Raw genomic sequence first — 17,060 nt, forward strand, 5'->3', positions numbered from 1 at the left:
AACCCCAGCCACTAAGAGAGACACCTAATAGCAATTTCTAGTCTTCAGGGTGCTTGCATTTTTATAGACAGAAACACCCCTCTGTAATTTTCCAGCTGGATTTCTAAGATCGAAAGCAGTACCAGGCTCTTTTATAGCAAAGGGCACAGAGGCTTTCAGAAAACATACCCTGAACAGAGGCCTCACAGATTCTACTTCTAAAGAGATTGGTTTCTCACAACTGTAGCTATTGCTTCTTTTCAAGCCTTGTAGAAAGAAGATTCGGGGGTGAGGTGGGTAAATATACTTCTACATCTCTCCTTCATTTAGATGCCAATCAGACTGGGGCACCATACTCCAAGGTGCTGTACAGATAACAATAGCCCCTGCCCAAAGACTTCATACCGAAATACTCTTCCCGCTAAACCAGAGACAATGCATAATTATTGATCCTGGGGAATAGGGCACCATTTAAACGCTCTTTCTGTATGCAGAGGGTTCAGGAGAGGGCATAAAAACCCTGGCAGAAATCCGCGGTGGCACGTGACCCTGCAAACCCCCCTCCCACACCTCACCACTGCTCTAAACAATTAAGATCTGCAAGGACAATACAGAAGTTGTGTTTCACAACTCACAGGCTCATTCCACCTGCTTTTTGTCTGCTGAAGGGGTGGATAAAGGCCCAAAATACTCACCACTAGTGAGGATCTAAATTTCTATCACTTAAAGAAGATCTACATTCAGTGTGAAAGGCTAGAAGCACCAAATACAGGAACTTGACTCTAGATTCTAAACTCTGTGGGGCAGGATTTGTCATCTTCATGCAAGTTTGTACAGCACTTAACACAATGACAACATCTACACAGCTTGTCGCAGGGAGCTGCCCACCCAGGCTGACAGACTCTGGGTCACACTCGCACACTAAAAACAGCAGCACAGACATTTTCGCTGGACTCAGAAACCAAAGGGGAGGGGAAGGATTTCAGAGCCCAAGCTCAAGCCCATGCTGTGACTTCAAAGCACTGTCTAGGCAACTATTTTTAGAGCACTAGCCTCAAAGCCCCCGTCTGTCGACCCTGGGCTACAAGGCTCACTGCTGCGAGCTACAGAGACACACCAAAGGAGGTGCAATCCTTCGACCATTGTACAAATAAATAATAGTGAAATGTGCCAGGAGCCAGTTAAAGTGCACAAGTGCACTTCCTATGTGGAAACCTGGGTGGAAGGAAGGGAGAAAAATTACCCTTCCTCCCACCTCCCCATAAGATTACAATATCAGTCTGGAGTAGTGAGTCTGTGAATGATAGTAAGCCAAATCTGAAATACCCCTGTTGCATACACACAACAATTCTTACTCCGTTTTCCCACCCAAATAGTCCTGGGCAGTGCCTTTAAAAGCCTGCTACAAAAATGTAGGACCAATAAAATGTTAAGCGTTACAATTACTGGGTCAGAAGCAACAATCACAAGGAGACTCAAGGACTGGCACACAGCTGATGAAATAAGCATGATTTTTTTCCATTTACAAACAAATCAAGATATCATCAAATATAGATACCATTTATATTTCATGATGCGCTTTGCTGGCAGACTATCCTTTACAAAGTCATCAGCATGAACCTTCAGAAAAAGATGGCACCACAAACAGACTGTGTGTCTACTAATTCAACCGAGACTACACAAGCAAACACTGCAGCAGTGAAAAGGTGTGATCTTCACTTAGTTTTGTCATGGAAAAATGGTAGAGAGACATTCAAATTCAAAAATACTTAGTTTTGAAACCTGCTACAAATGAATCCAACTTTACAGGGGACGTTCTAGGTCAGGCCTGGGCAAAATAGGGCTGGATTCAGCCCACTAAGCCACCAGATCTGGCCCGCAAACGCAGTGGTGAGCCTCAGACAAACTCCCTGCTTGCCCCACCTCTGCGCGCTGCTGAGCCTTTTGTGTTTCACATCTTTGGGGCAAGTGGAAAGAGAGGCTTCATGCACTGTTCCCGCCCCTAGCACAATCTTATTGGCCAGTTTTTGGCCAATGGGAGCTGCCTGTTTGAAGACCAGGCAATGCATAAAGTATTACCCCCTCCTCCCCATAGGCTCTTATTGACAGATGCACATGGCCCCTGCTGCAGCCTGTACAGGGGCAGGCCAGGCAGGCAGGCAGCCTGAGAAACCTGGGGGCTGCTGACCGGGAGTCACCCAGGTACATCCCGGTCAGAGTCTGTCTCCTGCACCCCAATCCCTCCCTCCCTTCCCCAACTCACTGCCACCCCACATAACCCAAACTCTCTGTCCCGCTCCTGAATCCATGCCCCACCCCAGATCCTGCACCCCAATCCCGTGCCCTAGGTCACAAACCCCTCCTGTCCTAGGTCACAACCCAAACCCCTGCACCCCACTCCTGCGCCCCAGATCTTAACTGCTTTCGTCACCCAAACTCCCTCCTAAACCCCACATGCCCTCCTGCATCCCAATACCTTACTCCAAGCTTCCTTCTGCACTCAACCTGCATCCCAGACCCCGCACCTCCTCCATTAATAGCATGGAAGAGCGCGACCCTTGGCCATGTTCCAAACTCTTGGCGTGCTCCCCCCAAAAAATTATTGTCCACCTCTGCTCTAGGTGCTTGCACGCAAAGGCCCCATCCAAAAAAGCACTTTACACACACAAGCAGTCCCACTGGCGACAATGGGACTGCTAATATTCCTTTAACAGTCCTTGAATATAGAATGCAATTTTTAATTTCAATATGTAGCTCAGGAGAGATCAGGATAGTAGTACTGTACCGGGTGCATTTTAAGATAATGAGATTAATATACTGTTAATTTCTCAGCTGCTATGAGATTGTTTATTCCCTAAAGAAATTTTCTTCTTCAGCTAATGGGACCAGAAAACAACTAACAGATGCGCTGATAAAAACAAGCAGCTCTTAAGCTCTCCTTGCCCCCATTCCCAGTGGCTGCACCCCTCACGGCTTTTAACGGGGTTACCCTCCTAACACAACTGTGAGTCGGGGAGTATTCTTACCCCCACAGCTCTCTGTATATAAAAGAAAGTTTTTCCTGCGGGGCGACAGGGTTATGACATCACATCACTCTACACCCCCCCCCCCCCCCGAGCCTCAATAGAATCCCCAGCCGGGGAGGAGGCGGCCATGGCTCTGAGTTATCCTCACCCCCCCTCGGGGGGCACCTTGGGCTCCCTGCTGGCCCTTGGCTCCTCTGAAGGAGGCCTGCCCTCCCCGGCCTCCCTGCCCCTACCTCCAGGTTGGGAAGGGTGACAGGGCAGGGCTGGCGCAGGCGCAGCCACCAGGGGAGAGCCAGGCTTCTTTACCCCCAAAGATGGGGGTTGGCAAGTGTAGCGAGCAGGGGGCACCGCCCCCTAGTAACAGATAAGAAACGACGGCAAAAAGACCGATTTCTGTAAACCATCCCCACTCAAGTGACGTCAGAGGAGCTATCGCGGTAGTGGGCAAGCTGCCGTCCGTGGGCTGCACTGCGTGTGGCCTGCAAGACATTGCATCTACGGCTGCCCACACGCTGGGCTGCCAGATTCCATTGGTTTCCATCGGTAACGTTTTTTCCCCCCACCAGGGTTAGTAAAAAGTGACGGGCATGTAAAGCAAGGGCCCATGAAGTGAGGTGCGTGCTGATTGCACACAACACTGGGCGTGGGAGCTGGGCGCTCCCTCTGCCACCAATCAAAGCACTGCTAGGGTTCCATCGGCACCGCCCCACACACCCTAGCTACGCAAACACAGTTAGAAAAACTGCCCTACCCCAGGAGACCAGCTTGGCTGCGACAATCCTGCAGCGTTCGGAGATGAAGGAGGCCACTCATGCAGCCCACTCACTAGCCTAGGATGCCCATCATAGAACTATAGTAATGTGCACCCTCTGAGGCTAGCATCCTAAGTAACCTGAAACGGTCTCCCAGCAGGTCCTAGGCTAGCGGCCTAGCCGCGGAATCTTCCTCGCTCTTAAAATGAGGAATCTGGGTCTGCAAGACATCTCAGGAGTGTGACAGTCAGAAGACAAAACACTGTCATGTTAAAAACCATGATTAAAATTCAAACAAAAAACCCCAACGTTTCTATTTGCATTTAGGCTTAGAGCTTGTTAAAGAAATCTGTAGAATCCGTTTACTTTTCACTATTGATGCCGTCACTTTACTTTTTGGAGTTTACACAATGAAAATAGCTAAGTTCGTTTTGCTTTTTGGTTCTCCTGCAAGATTTTCATTGTCAAGACCGACAATGTCTCTCCACTGCCCCCAAAATACCCACCCTCAGAATACATTATGGCAAGATTTCTGTTAATCTCGCCTTGTGAAAGTTTGTTTATTCACAACGCAAAAAAGCTGGACTAACTTTCCTCAGAGTGCCCCTTCACAAACTGAAACCAAAAACTGGTCCTGTGTGTTTTACACAAGACACATGGATTCCATTCATGTAAACTGTTTTACGGGTATTCTGTGCTTTCCTAAAACGAGCATATGCTTACATACGGATGTTTTATTCTCGCTCACATGAGGGGCTGTTGATTAACTGCAGGTGTCTCACGAGAGTAACTGAAAAAATTAATTGTGATTAAAAAGTCATTTAAACTGGTTTTGTACTGTGTCTGTCCAGTATAGAGCCACTTTTGCAATGCATGTGCAACTGGGTCCAAAGATGAAACCTTTGAGAACACTCTGGGCTCATGAAGCTACACACATGCTCCCTTGCGGTACCAGACACCCAGACCCATGGAGAAGGACCTATGCCCCCAAGTCTCCCATCAGCTCCAGTTCATTTTCACAATCTGTATGAGGGACACTGAAGAAGCAGGGCTGAGAATTGAACAGTTCAGATTCCACAGATAGAAGGATTGTCTAGCCGGATAACACAGGCCAGAGACCTTCCCAAAATAATTCCTAGCACTGATCTTTAGGGAAAAAAATCAAACTTAAAATTTGTCAATAATGGAGAATCCACCCCCATCTTGACAGACTGTTCTAATGACTAATTACCCTGATTGGTAATAAGGCATATCTTTTTGCCAATCTAAATTTTTCTAGCATCAACTTCTAGCCATTGGACTGTGTTATATCTTTCTCTGCTAGACTAAAGAACCCATTATTATTATAATCTGTTCCCCATGTAGATACTTATAGACTGTAATCAAATCAGCCTTAACCTTCTCTTTGCTAAGCTAAACAAGACTGTGCTCTTTCAGTCACTATAAGGCAGGTTTTCTAATCCTTTAACAATTCACGTGGCTCTTCTCTGAAGCCTCTCCAGTTTATCAACCTCCTTCCTGACGTGTGACCACCAGAACTGGACACAGGATTCCAGCAGCAGCCTCGTCAGTGCCAAATGCAGAGGTTATGTACCTTCTCGACTTCTAGTCCAGACTCCCCGGCTTTTACCTTCCAGAATCACATTTCTCTTTAGCTCTCTTTGCACAGCATCCCCCGGGAGCTCACGCTCAGCTGCCTAACAGCGCTGGCCCTCGAATCTTTTTTAGTCACTGCTTCCCAGAATAGAGCCCCTTCTGGAAGTATGACCTACAACAGGAGTGGGCAAGAGGCAAGCAGCGGGCCGGATTCGGCCCACCAAGCCACTGGATCCAGCCCACAGCTTCCTCGCCAGCACCCTTACTACAGAGCAGGAGGAGCAGCCGCTTTATACAGCAGGCTGCTAATTGCTCTGCAAGCTGGGCAGGGAGGAGAAAGCTTTACGTGCTATCCCTGCCCCCTAGCAAAATTCCCAAGCTCTCATTGGCCAGATTCCAGCCAATAGGAGCTGAGAAATTTTGCTGAAGGCAGCAGTAATGAATAAAGCCTCCTCATTTCCTCCCTGTGCTGGAGCAGAGCCATGTGGAGCAGCTCACCCAGCGCACAGGCATGGAGTTTGCAGAACTGCTGGCTGGGAGACGCCTAGTAAGCGCCTCCCAGCCAGAGCCTACCTGTGGCACCTCATCCCCTCTCCTGCCAACTACCTGCCCCAGGCCACCACCCAAACCCTCTGTATCCCCTCTCCCCACCTCCTCCAGGTCACCACTCCCAACCAGACCTTGCATCCCCTCCTGCAGGCCAGAATCCTCTCCTCCACTTATACCCCTTCCTGACCCTGTACCCCATTCCCCTGCCCATCACCATCCAAACCCTCTGCACCACCTTTCTCCCAGATCACAACTCCCTCCCAGGCCTTACACCCCCTCCTACACATGTCCCCCAGGCCAGAATCCTCTCCTGCCACCCATAACCCCTCCTGGATCCTGCACCCCAACCCTCTCCCCCAGATTATAACCCCTTCCTTCACCCAAACTCCCTCTCAGGCCCCACACTCCCTCCTGCACCCCAGTCCTCTATCCCAAGCTCCCTTCTACTCTGCACCCGCTGTTGCAGTCCTCGCACCCCCTCCACAGAAGTGTGGCCCTTGACCACTTACAAAAATCTTGCAGTAGCCCCCCACTAAAAATTATTGCCCACACGCTGTTTGTTTGGGCCACTTTATTAAGTGTACCAGAACCCCCTGAATCAGTCACCTGTCTTCTTCTTTATTTACCTCTCCCCCAATTTGTGTGTCAGCTACTCACTTTATCAGGGATGATTTTATGTTTTCTTCTCGGTCATAAATGAAAGTGCTAAATAGCAAAGGCCAAGAACCATTCCCTGCAGGACCCCACTGGTAAATGAATAACTGGTTATCCGGTAAGCCTCACCCTTAATGGGTGAAGCTTACTGGTTCCAATTAACTGGTGGGGGTTGGAGCATCTCCCCACCTACTCTAGCCAGGAGGCTGCTCCAGCCCTGTGAGGCCAATGGCAGGCAGGGGCTGCTCCGGCTGCCCAGAACAGCCCCGTCCATGGCAGGCCTGGCCCGCCCCCCTCGTAGGTTACACACTGGCTCTCCAGAAGTGGGCGGGCTCCCAGGAAGGCTTCGCTGCATACAGCAGAGCTCACAGCACATGTAATCAGCAGGATTTTTACAATTATTTTGAGACCTCTCAGTTAGCCAGTTTTGAATCCATTTAATGTGCGCTATGTTACTTTATATTGTTCTAGTGCTTTCATCCTACTGACAACCTACTCCAAGAAAAGTCACCTGTAAGTAACACCTTTCTCTTCAAGAAACGTCAGCATATACCCCCCAGCCCTTTGGTGCTAAACCAGCAGTAACGAACAAAGAAGGAGAGTGACAATATTAAAATGCAGAAAGCAGGTCTACTCTTGTGAACTTGGGATCAGCTCTGGAAGGCAAGAGAAAAAAGCCATGTTACATAAACAGATCAGCTGTGCTCCAAGCGGTAGCCTTACCGCTCACTCCTTGAGTCATTCTGAGCTACTTGGGACACGTGTGTTTCAACACCTTCGAGTAGAGATATTCTTGCAAGGTCAAAACTAAGCTTTGTTTCCAAATGTTGATAATTCCCCTTGCTTCCCACTTGGCAGGCTCTGAAAGCTGATCTAGGAAGTGGAGGATTTTGCCCCTCAAGAAGTGGTGTCAGGCTACCAGTGCTTGATGATTTGCTATCCTAAACTGCAGATGACTATAACTTCTCACCTGCTGCCTTTTCTCAAGTAGATGTGTACATTTTCCATAGACGAGACTTCTCTGAGCCACATACCACTAAGGAATGTATTTGGGAATGTTGAAAGAAACAATGAAAACTAGCCTGAGAGACTTGGCTATGCCTGCCAGCTTTCCAGGTTTGGTTGATTTTTTCCCCCCTTCTGCCTTCTTCTGCTCTGAATGACTGATCAGGACTGACAGGCTGAAGCCCACTCACCATTGATTGGAAGTGCCCCATAGAGATGACCAGTTGCTTAAGTTGTCTAGGACCAAAGAACCATTTAAAATTTCTCCATCTCCGCTGCATACCTCACCCCGACTTGCATCTACCATATCTAAGAACTGACACAGTTCCCACGCCGATTCAGTCCTCAGCCTTTTTCCTGTGAAAGGGACTGTTGCGATGGAGAAATTGTGATTTGAATGTCTGCCTAGTGGAAAGTAACAGAGACCACAAATCATTTCACACAAAGTAAAACGTTGGGACCCCCTGTGTTATCTGCAAAGGCAGCCAAAAAACGAAGGAGGAAGAAAAAAACAGACCCACAAACCAACAGATTAGAGCCAAAGCCTTTAAAAAGAAATTGTTTGACCTCCGCCACATAAATCACAATAATCAACATCAGCATGTGTTGCAAAATATCCTGAAGACTCTTTACATTTTAGAAGCCAGTTCTGAATGCAAGAGGATGCTTTAAACGTTAATATTTCCTATCTCTAAGCAAAGATGCTTAAGCGCGGCTGTAAATAATTAAAGGACAATTATATGGGGTGTTCGTAAAAACTCCATTCCAATCTTTAAATCCTTTTTTACAAAGAAAAATATACAACACACGAAGTTTAACAAATGCAGCACACAGGAGAGACTAACAGGAATACAGGAAGGTGTTTTTAAAGTCGGCATGTGCCCCAAGTAGCCAATCAATCAAAGAGACAAGGCAGGAAAGGAGGAGTGGTCAGACATGGTCTATGCTGTACTTTGAATTTTTGGTAAACACAGTTCAGGCAGGAATCTCCAACTGCTGCGACTGTAGCAGCTGTGTATTTAAGTTGTTGGAATGTACAAATACAAACCTGCTGCAGGCTTGAGGACTGAAGTACCCTACCTCACAGATGTCAAGACACATCACAATTGCTTACTGAGGCTATGTCTACAGTGAAGCATAGCTACAGCAGTGCTTTAAATTGAAAGTGTGACCACGGCATGAGCACTGAAAGATCTCCCGGCGCTCTATGTAAACCGCCTCCATGAGAGGAATAGCTAACAGTACTGAGCGTGCAGCTCCCAGCACTCTAGCCTGGGTCACACTGGCCCTTTACAGGACTGTAACTTGCTGTGCTTGGGGAGTAGGAGAGGGTGTTTTTGCACACCCTGGAACCAGTTACAGCGCTGCAGAGTGCCAGTGTAGACTTAGCCTGAGGCTGCTCCCTTTGTCACCTTTCTTCACTCAGGACTTTGTACTTTTTATAAAGCTGCACATCCTCTTCTGCAGACATCCTCTTCCCTCTTTCAAATCCCTCCCCTCATTAGAGATCACAACCCTATTTCACCACAGGGTGGGCAAACAGCCAAGATGGTCCCTGCCCCAGGGAGCTTGCAAGCTGGGATTCCGGCAAAGCCCAACATCTGAACAAACACAAATGAGAAGGAAAGGGGAGAGAGCAGGTGGCGCAGTTACTAAAGAAAGGTGCGTATGTATAAATTAATCCTAAGAGTGGCCTCCATAGTCACAAATGATTGCAAGTTAAACCAATGTCAGGCAGTAGCACCTTAAACCTTTTCTTCAAGCAACCACTCCCCCATTCTCAATAATTCCCCTACACTCTTGATCTGTGTTCTAGGCCTCGTTTAAATTGCAAACTGCGTGGGCCAGGAACTGTGCCTTGGTAAGGGTTTTAAAACCATCACGTTCATTGCCAACCCTGTGTAATTTTTTTGTAATTATCAGTGTCCCTTCACAAATATCAAGCTAAGAAGCAGAACTCAAAAGAGGGGCTTTTAAGGTTTAAAGCCAACTTGTCTGACAGAATATTCATTCACACTCCCGCAGAACCATCACGTCCCGCCCAGGTACAAACCCAGATTTCTCCTACTCTGCATGCACAGACATGTATTTTGCCAATGCAATTAGTAAGTACCATCAGTGCAGCATAAGAAACTCTCTCCCCTCCAGAGCTACAAGTGTCACAGAATTCATACCAGGATGGGAAGGAATTTGAGTTCCGATCCTTTAACCCAATAATGTAGCAACTAAGCAACATGATGCTGGACAGGCTCTTTCCAAAACTTTAAGTACCCCAAAATAAAGGGAGGGGGCAAAAGTTGAAGAAGATCTCAAATTTGTACTGGACTATACATTTAGATTGTACTATATACCCTAACTCCACTCCCTAAAACACTACATTCAACACACACAATGCGACACAAAGACACTCCATTATCCCACTATGCACCTCAAACACCAGCAGAACATCTCCAGATATCACGATGCCCACGTGTCATATCTATATGCACATCCCCAAGACTCACTGCCTGTCCCATGGCCACCATTTAAATGTGTGTTAATATTTTATCCAATTTCAAAGAAAGAATAAAGCATATTTATTCCTTCTTTACTATCATTTTTATTCCGTATTCTTTAGTAGAGATTTGCAGAGCACTGTAGCGATACAGGTAATTGTTTACCTATGGTGGAATTTCACCATGTTACTGGAGTTATTATTTTCTGTACCTAAATTCTATCTATCTCAGTTTCTATGGGATTTTTGTTTCAGCCTTTTGTCCTGAAACGTTGGCTTGCAGTGCTGTGTGATATCCAATAGCCTCTCTGTTCACCAGAGATGAAATGCAGCCTTTGTATTCCTGATCTATTTCTCAGGATACTAAGAGGTTTGATTCATGTTTATGTAATGCTTTGAGATTCTCATATGGAAGATACCATGGAAGTACTGCAAGGTGGGTAAAGTGGAATGCTGTCAGGAAGGCAGAACTAACACCTACCCCTACTTTTTTGAACAGCGATATAGAATCTTTAACAGGATCACAGCATGCAAATGATTTGTCAACAACAGGGGAGGGGGACACCATATACGACTCCATCACACTATTCGATGCCACTAAATATTCCAGCCTCATTATTACAACCCCCTTTCAAAGTCAGCACGTACGATACATTTTATGAAGAACTGTAACACGGGAAACGTATAATGGAATAAGCACTCAAACAGAGCTATGTTTTATGCAAGCATTGATGAATAAGCAGATACATTCCTAATATGGATGGGCAACCGATGCATTGATATATTATGAAAAGGGCACTTTCAAAGTTGACAGGCCCAAATTTGGATCTGTACAGACACGCTGTAAACAGATATGAAAATAACTTATTTATAGGCATTTCTCCTCTACCCTGAAATGCATTCTGGAATCAAAAAAGGCAAATCAGTGCCAACAACTCAGCCCTCATGAGCAACCCCACAATAAACCATTGTGCACCATGTGGTGAAGAGAGGGGGAAAAAAATCACTAGCAAAACAGATTTCAATTTTCAGCTTCCAAATAAGAGTTATGAAGAGCAATGTGGATAGGGTGGAGGATACAAGATAACACATTAAATGAACTGCCACAATTTAATGGTGAACAAAAATATTTGCTTAAAACCTCCATCACCTGGCCCACCTCCAAAAAAAGGACAACTAATACTAAGGTACTCAGCAGTCTTTTGTAAAGCGCTCTTGAAAATACCTGTATTTCAGTATTTATGACTGTTAAATATTCTGGAGCTAGTGACTCTGCAGTACAGTAAAGATTGCATTAAAAACTCCTTTCCCATAGCCAATCTCCTGCTTTCAGCAACCACTTCAGAAGTGCCACCAAAGTTAACCTGTACAGTTTTATCTAATCTCAGCTAAAGACCCACCTCTAGTAGGGAGCAATTTTTGATGGCCCCTCATATGCTGGCTTCAGATAGGTTTCACCATATGCTGCACTGTGCCAATTCTGCTTTTGAGTTAAATATATTCCACAGTGTCCCAAAGCAAAACACTTCCACCTGCTTTCCCATAAGTTAACAGCCTCTGTTTGCAAACTGAGTTAAACATTTTAAGCATTATTTGCCAGAAGTCCAATCCTGTAAGTTGTTGAGTATCCTCAAATTCCCCTTGCTTCACAGAAGGTGCTCAGAACATCACCAGGTAGTGGTCAAGAAATGAAAGTGTAATATGCATAGCATGCTGTTTGACGTGGTTGTGTTACAGTGGTTCCCACGCCAGAGTGGTCAGGGCCACAGGGGGTAACTGCACAATGTATAATGCTAACTCACTCCGTAATGAGCTGAAACTCCACGAGTTTCAAAAGAGCTGGTTTAATCTGCTTCTGCTTTTTGAAAGCTATTAACAACTTAAGGATAAACTTGCACTCTTTTAATCGGGTACTATAAATGACACATTCTCAAAAGTAATTCAGTGAACATATAACCCTCACCTCCTCCCCCATTAAAAGGATCAACAAACCCTGAAGGAAGCAGATAACGTATCCATCAATTCAGACCCTTTGCAGCATTAGGACCAGAGAAATGATATTCCCTCCTTTCAACTTAAAAAGAGACAGAGGAGGGGAGGGGGGCTGCAGGGGAACCAGTCTGCTAACGGGGATCTGAACAGGCTATGACTTTTAGAAAGTCTCCATCTCTCACTTGCAGCACGAGTGGTCCCTTTGTGCTCTGAAGTTAGGCCACAAAATGAAAAGGGCTAAAAAGTGATTTCTAAAAATGAAAGAGGATGAGCATTAATATTTACAGGGTCAGAAAACAGGGTGTGGTGGGTGTAAGCAAAGAGTTGAGGGTGCAGGTATTTTACTCTCACCTTATAGACATCTCCATATGTGCCACTCCCAACCCTCTGGATGAGTTCATAGTCTTGCTGCGGATTCCTTCTCATGATATCCCCACTCGGCCGAGCCAAAGGGTCCATCCTTAGTCAATACAGCCCCAGAGAAGGGGCAAACAGGAATTGTATGCACTGCTTCCTCCTTCGCTGCTCTTGGGATTCCACTCCCAGGAGGACAGATGCTCCAGATGTCTAATGAGGGGATCTGTTCTTTGCACACATGACTTCTGCTCACCACCTTTTTGCCTAAGACACAAAACAGAATGACTTTTTAGGCTTCGGTTTCATCTAGGCTTTGTGTTGCTGGCTCCCAGGAGACTGGGGGAGGGGACTCTGATCTCAAAAAAAGAGAAGCCTCCACCCACAAGTGCTTCTGTGCTGCATTAGAGGGAAGGGTCTCAGCTTCTCTTAGTTTACAACAAAGAGAAAAGCGGTGGAGGCAGGCCTGCTAGGATAGCAGCTGAGCCGGGCAACTCAGATCCCACACACCGAGTCTTGGCGCTAGGAAACAGCAGCTACCTTTCCAATCTCTTCCCCTCTCTGGTCCAATGGCTGAGGGAAAAAAAAGAGGCAGGAGCAGCTCCCTGCCTGGATGCTCTCCGCTATGGGGCCCAGGGCAGCTATACGGTATTGATATTTCAAGGACTCCTTCAAAAACAATGCCAAGTTGCCTGCCATAAGCCCAGAAGTACATGTTCCTAGCAGAGGCGATGGTGCTTCTGTTTGGTTTTTCTTCCATTTAAAGCAAAAATGCTCTCTCATAAACATAACTAAGGAGACAGTCAACAGGCCCCGGAGGCGCTATTACTGTAAGTGCCCTGGCTGCACGCGTTTATACTTTGGGCCTGGACAAACTGAATACTGAGAGAATAACACAGAGCTCAGTGAGTCATCGGGAAGGCGGGATGGAGCCCTGAGGAGGACAGCAGTGGATCAGGGCACTTTCTCCCCACAGGAAGGTCTTATCTGGTACCCAGCATGTGAGGCTATTCCAAAGGCAGGATCTTTGCTCGTCAGGGGTACTATTGCGAGCCCCAGGATCTGTCACCTCTGGCAGGGACACTGTACAGGTAGCTGGAGAAGGGTGACTCCCCAAGAGGGAGGGGAGTCTGCCCTCCCCACTCACCTGTGGTTACAGGGCTGGATTTAACCAGGGGCTGGTCCTGAGAGGCAATGAGAGATGCCTCCCCCCCACCACTCCCAGCCCATAGCACATCTCAAGCCTGATTTGGCTGACTCCAGGATCCCCCCCCACTTTGAGAGCTCATCGCCCCTCCCCCACTGCATGGGGCTAGGCAATCAGAATAACAGGGTAGGAAGAGACCTCAGGAGTCATGGAGTCCAGCCCCCTGCCCAAAGTAGGACCCACCCCACCTCAATCATCCCAGCCAGGACTTTAAACCAGCTCCAGACGGAGATCCCCCCCCCTCCCTAGGGAACCCATCCCAGTGCTCCCCCACCCGCCTAGGGAAATAACCACCCCGTCCTCGTCCCAGAGCCCCGACCCGCAAACAAAGTGGGTGCTTCCCTCCAACGCCGATCCCAAGAGCCCTGGGCAGGGCTGGTCACTGGCTCGGGGAGCCCCTTGCCCGCGGCTCAGTGCTCAGAACTGGCTCTGGGGGCCCCCCTCAGGGCCTGTCGCTACCCCCCAGAACTGCCCCCTGGGGCCGGTCCCGCGCCCCACGACTCCCCACCGCCCGAGGCAGATCGCTGCCCCCCAGAACTGCCCCCTGGGGCTGGTCCCGCCCCCCCCCCAAGACTCCTCATCGCCTGGGGTAGATCACTGCCCCATGGGGCCAGTCCCTGCACCCCCCAGACTCCCCACCGCCCGAGGCAGATTGCTGCCCCCCAGAACTGCCCCCTGGACCGGTCTTGCCCCCCCCAAGACTCCCCACTACCCGGGGCAGGTTGTTGCCCCCTGGGGCCGGTCGTCCCCCCAAGACTCCCCACTGCCCGGGACAGATCGCTGCCCCCCAGAACTGCCCCCTGGGCCGGACTTGCCCCCCCCAAGACTCCCCACTGCCCGGGGCAGATCGCTGCCCCCCAGAACTGCCCCCTAGGCCAGTCCTGCCCCCCCAAGACTCCCCACCGCCCAAGGCAGATCGCTGCCCCCCAGAACTGCCCTCTGGGGCAGGTCTCTACCCTCCCTCAAGACTCCCCACCGCCCGGGGCAGGTCGTTGCCCCCTAGGCCGGTCCTGCCAGACTCCCCACCGCCTGGGGCAGGTTGCTGCCCCCCAGAACTGCCCCCTGGGCCGGTCACGCCCCCCCCAAGACTCCCCACCACCCGGGGTAGATCACTGCCCCCCAGAACTGCCCCCTGGGCCGGTCCCGCCTCCCCCCAGACTCCCCACCGCCCGGGGCAGATCGCTGCCCCCCAGAACTGCCCCCTGGGCCGGTCCCGCCCCCCCCAGACTCCCCACCGCCCGGGGCAGATCGCTGCCCCCCAGAACTGCCCCCTGGGCCGGTCCCGCCCCCCCCAGACTCCCCACCGCCCGGGGCAGATCGCTGCTCCCCAGAACTGCCCCCTGGGCCGGTCCCGCCCCCCCCCAGACTCCCCACCGCCCGGGGCAGATCGCTGCCCCCCAGAACTGCCCCCTGGGCCGGTCCCGCCCCCCCCCAGACTCCCCACCGCCCGGGGCAGATCGCTGCCCCCCAGAACTGCCCCCTGGGCCGGTCCCGCCCCCCCCCAGACTCCCCACCGCCCGGGGCAGATCGCTGCCCCCCAGAACTGCCCCCTGGGCCGGTCCCGCCCCCCCCCAGACTCCCCACCGCCCGAGGCAGGTCGCTGCCCCCCAGAACTGCCCCCTGGGCCGGTCCCGCCCCCCCCAAGACTCCCCACCGCCCGGGGCAGGTCGCTGCCCCCCAGAACTGCCCCCTGAGCCGGTCCTGCCCCCCCAAGACTCCCCACCGCCCGGGGCAGATCGCTGCCCCCCAGAACTGCCCCCTGAGCCGGTCCTGCCCCCCAAGACTCCCCACCGCCCGGGGCAGATCGCTGCTCCCCAGAACTGCCCCCTGGGCCGGTCCCGCCCCCCCCCCCAGACTCCCCACCGCCCGAGGCAGGTCGCTGCCCCCCAGAACTGCCCCCTGGGCCGGTCCCGCCCCCCCCAGACTCCCCACCGCCCGGGGCAGGTCGCTGCCCCCCAGAACTGCCCCCTGAGCCGGTCCTGCCCCCCAAGACTCCCCACCGCCCGGGGCAGATCGCTGCTCCCCAGAACTGCCCCCTGGGCCGGTCCCGCCCCCCCCCAGACTCCCCACCGGCCGGGGCAGGTCGCTGCCCCCAACCCTGGCTCCCCGGGGCCCTTCCCCGCCAGCGCAGGGAGCCGGGCGCTGCCCCCGTCCCGGCCCTGCCGGCCGCTCCCCGGCCCGGCGCGGGAGGCGAGCGGCGGGGGCGGTGCGGGGCCCGGGCGGGTCGCGGGCTCCCCCCCCTCCTACCTGCGCGGCCCTTTGTCCCGCGGCGCAGCCCGAGAGCGGCGGGCCCAGCCCGGGCCGCCCAGTCACACGGCGCCCGGCTCGTGCCCGCGGCTGCAGGCGCCGCGCAGGGCCCGGCCGTCAGCGCCACAGCGCCGCGCCGCGGGGAGAGCGGCCCGGGCCTCCCCGCCGCCCATGGACAGCCGCTCCCGCCCGGCTTCCCCGCCCCCCTCCGCAGGGGAGCCCCCAGCTCAGCGGAGGAAGGGGGGCGTCCCCACCGGACACCTGCGGAACTCCTCGCCCAGCCCCCAGCCCACAGGACACCTGCGGAACTCCTCGCCGCAGGAGGCCGCGAAGGCTCGGACTAGAACAGAGCGCGAAGATCCGAGGGGGAGCCGCCGTGTTAGTCTGAATCTGCAAAAGCGGCGAGGGGTCCTGTGGCCCCCGGGGGGACGTCTACACTACAGGGCGTCGTCGACGGAGCCATGTCGATTTGTTGTTTCGGCAAAGGCAAATGAAGCCGCGATTTAAATGATCTCGTTTACATTTACATGGCTGCGGCGCTGAGCGGACAAACAGCTGATCAGCAGCCCCGGTAAACCTCATCCCACGAGGAATAACGGGGCTGCCGACAAAGGGCTTTGATGTCGGCAGGGGAGCGTCCAGACTGAGCAGCTGTTTGTCCGCTCAGCGCGGCAGCCATGTAAATTTAAATGAAGCCACGATCATTTAAATCGCGGCTTCATTTGCCTTTGCCTAGGTGTCTAATCTACATGCCTCTGCCAACAGAGGCATGTCGTCTAGACACAGCCTTATAGACTAACTGAAGTGTAGGAGCCTAAGCTTTCGTGGGCAAAGACCCGCTTCGTCAGATGCATGTCCATCAGGATGTTATGCTCCTACACTTCAGTTAGTCTATAAGGTGCCACAGGACTCCTCGCCGCTTTTGCAGAGTTTAAAGAGAAGCTAGATAATTTCATGGAGGTCAGCTCCGTAAAAGGCTATTAGCCAGGGGATAGAAATGGTGTCCCTGGCCTCTGTTTGTCAGAGGCTGGAGAGGGATGGCAGGAGAGAAATCACTTGATCGTTGTCTTCGGTCCACCCCCTCCAGGGCACCTGGCACTGGCCACTGTCTGCAGACAGGCTACTGGGCTAGGTGGACCTTTGGTCTGACCCAGTACGGCCATGCTTATGTTCTTATGAAAGCTCATCACTCTATAACTATGTGT

At 51.3% G+C, this 17,060-nt stretch overlaps 1 protein-coding gene across 1 annotated transcript in view; it reads right to left on the reverse strand.

The window, feature by feature from the left end:
- MAP4K5 (mitogen-activated protein kinase kinase kinase kinase 5) overlaps positions 1–16,005 on the reverse strand; it is an 87,688-nt gene extending 71,683 nt beyond the window's left edge. Inside the window, exons 1-2 of the mRNA XM_089778270.1 lie at positions 15,856–16,005; positions 12,399–12,668 (exon numbers count right to left, since the gene is read on the reverse strand). Of these exons, the coding sequence (XP_089634396.1) occupies positions 12,399–12,506 (108 nt within the window). The 5' untranslated portion in view covers positions 12,507–12,668; positions 15,856–16,005. The remainder of the gene's footprint in view (positions 1–12,398; positions 12,669–15,855) is intronic.
- Positions 16,006–17,060: the final 1,055 nt, after the last annotated feature.

This window comes from Pelodiscus sinensis, chromosome 5 (genome assembly GCF_052426305.1).
Source record: "Pelodiscus sinensis isolate ZL-2025 chromosome 5, ASM5242630v1, whole genome shotgun sequence".
Taxonomy (NCBI): Eukaryota; Metazoa; Chordata; order Testudines; family Trionychidae; genus Pelodiscus; species Pelodiscus sinensis.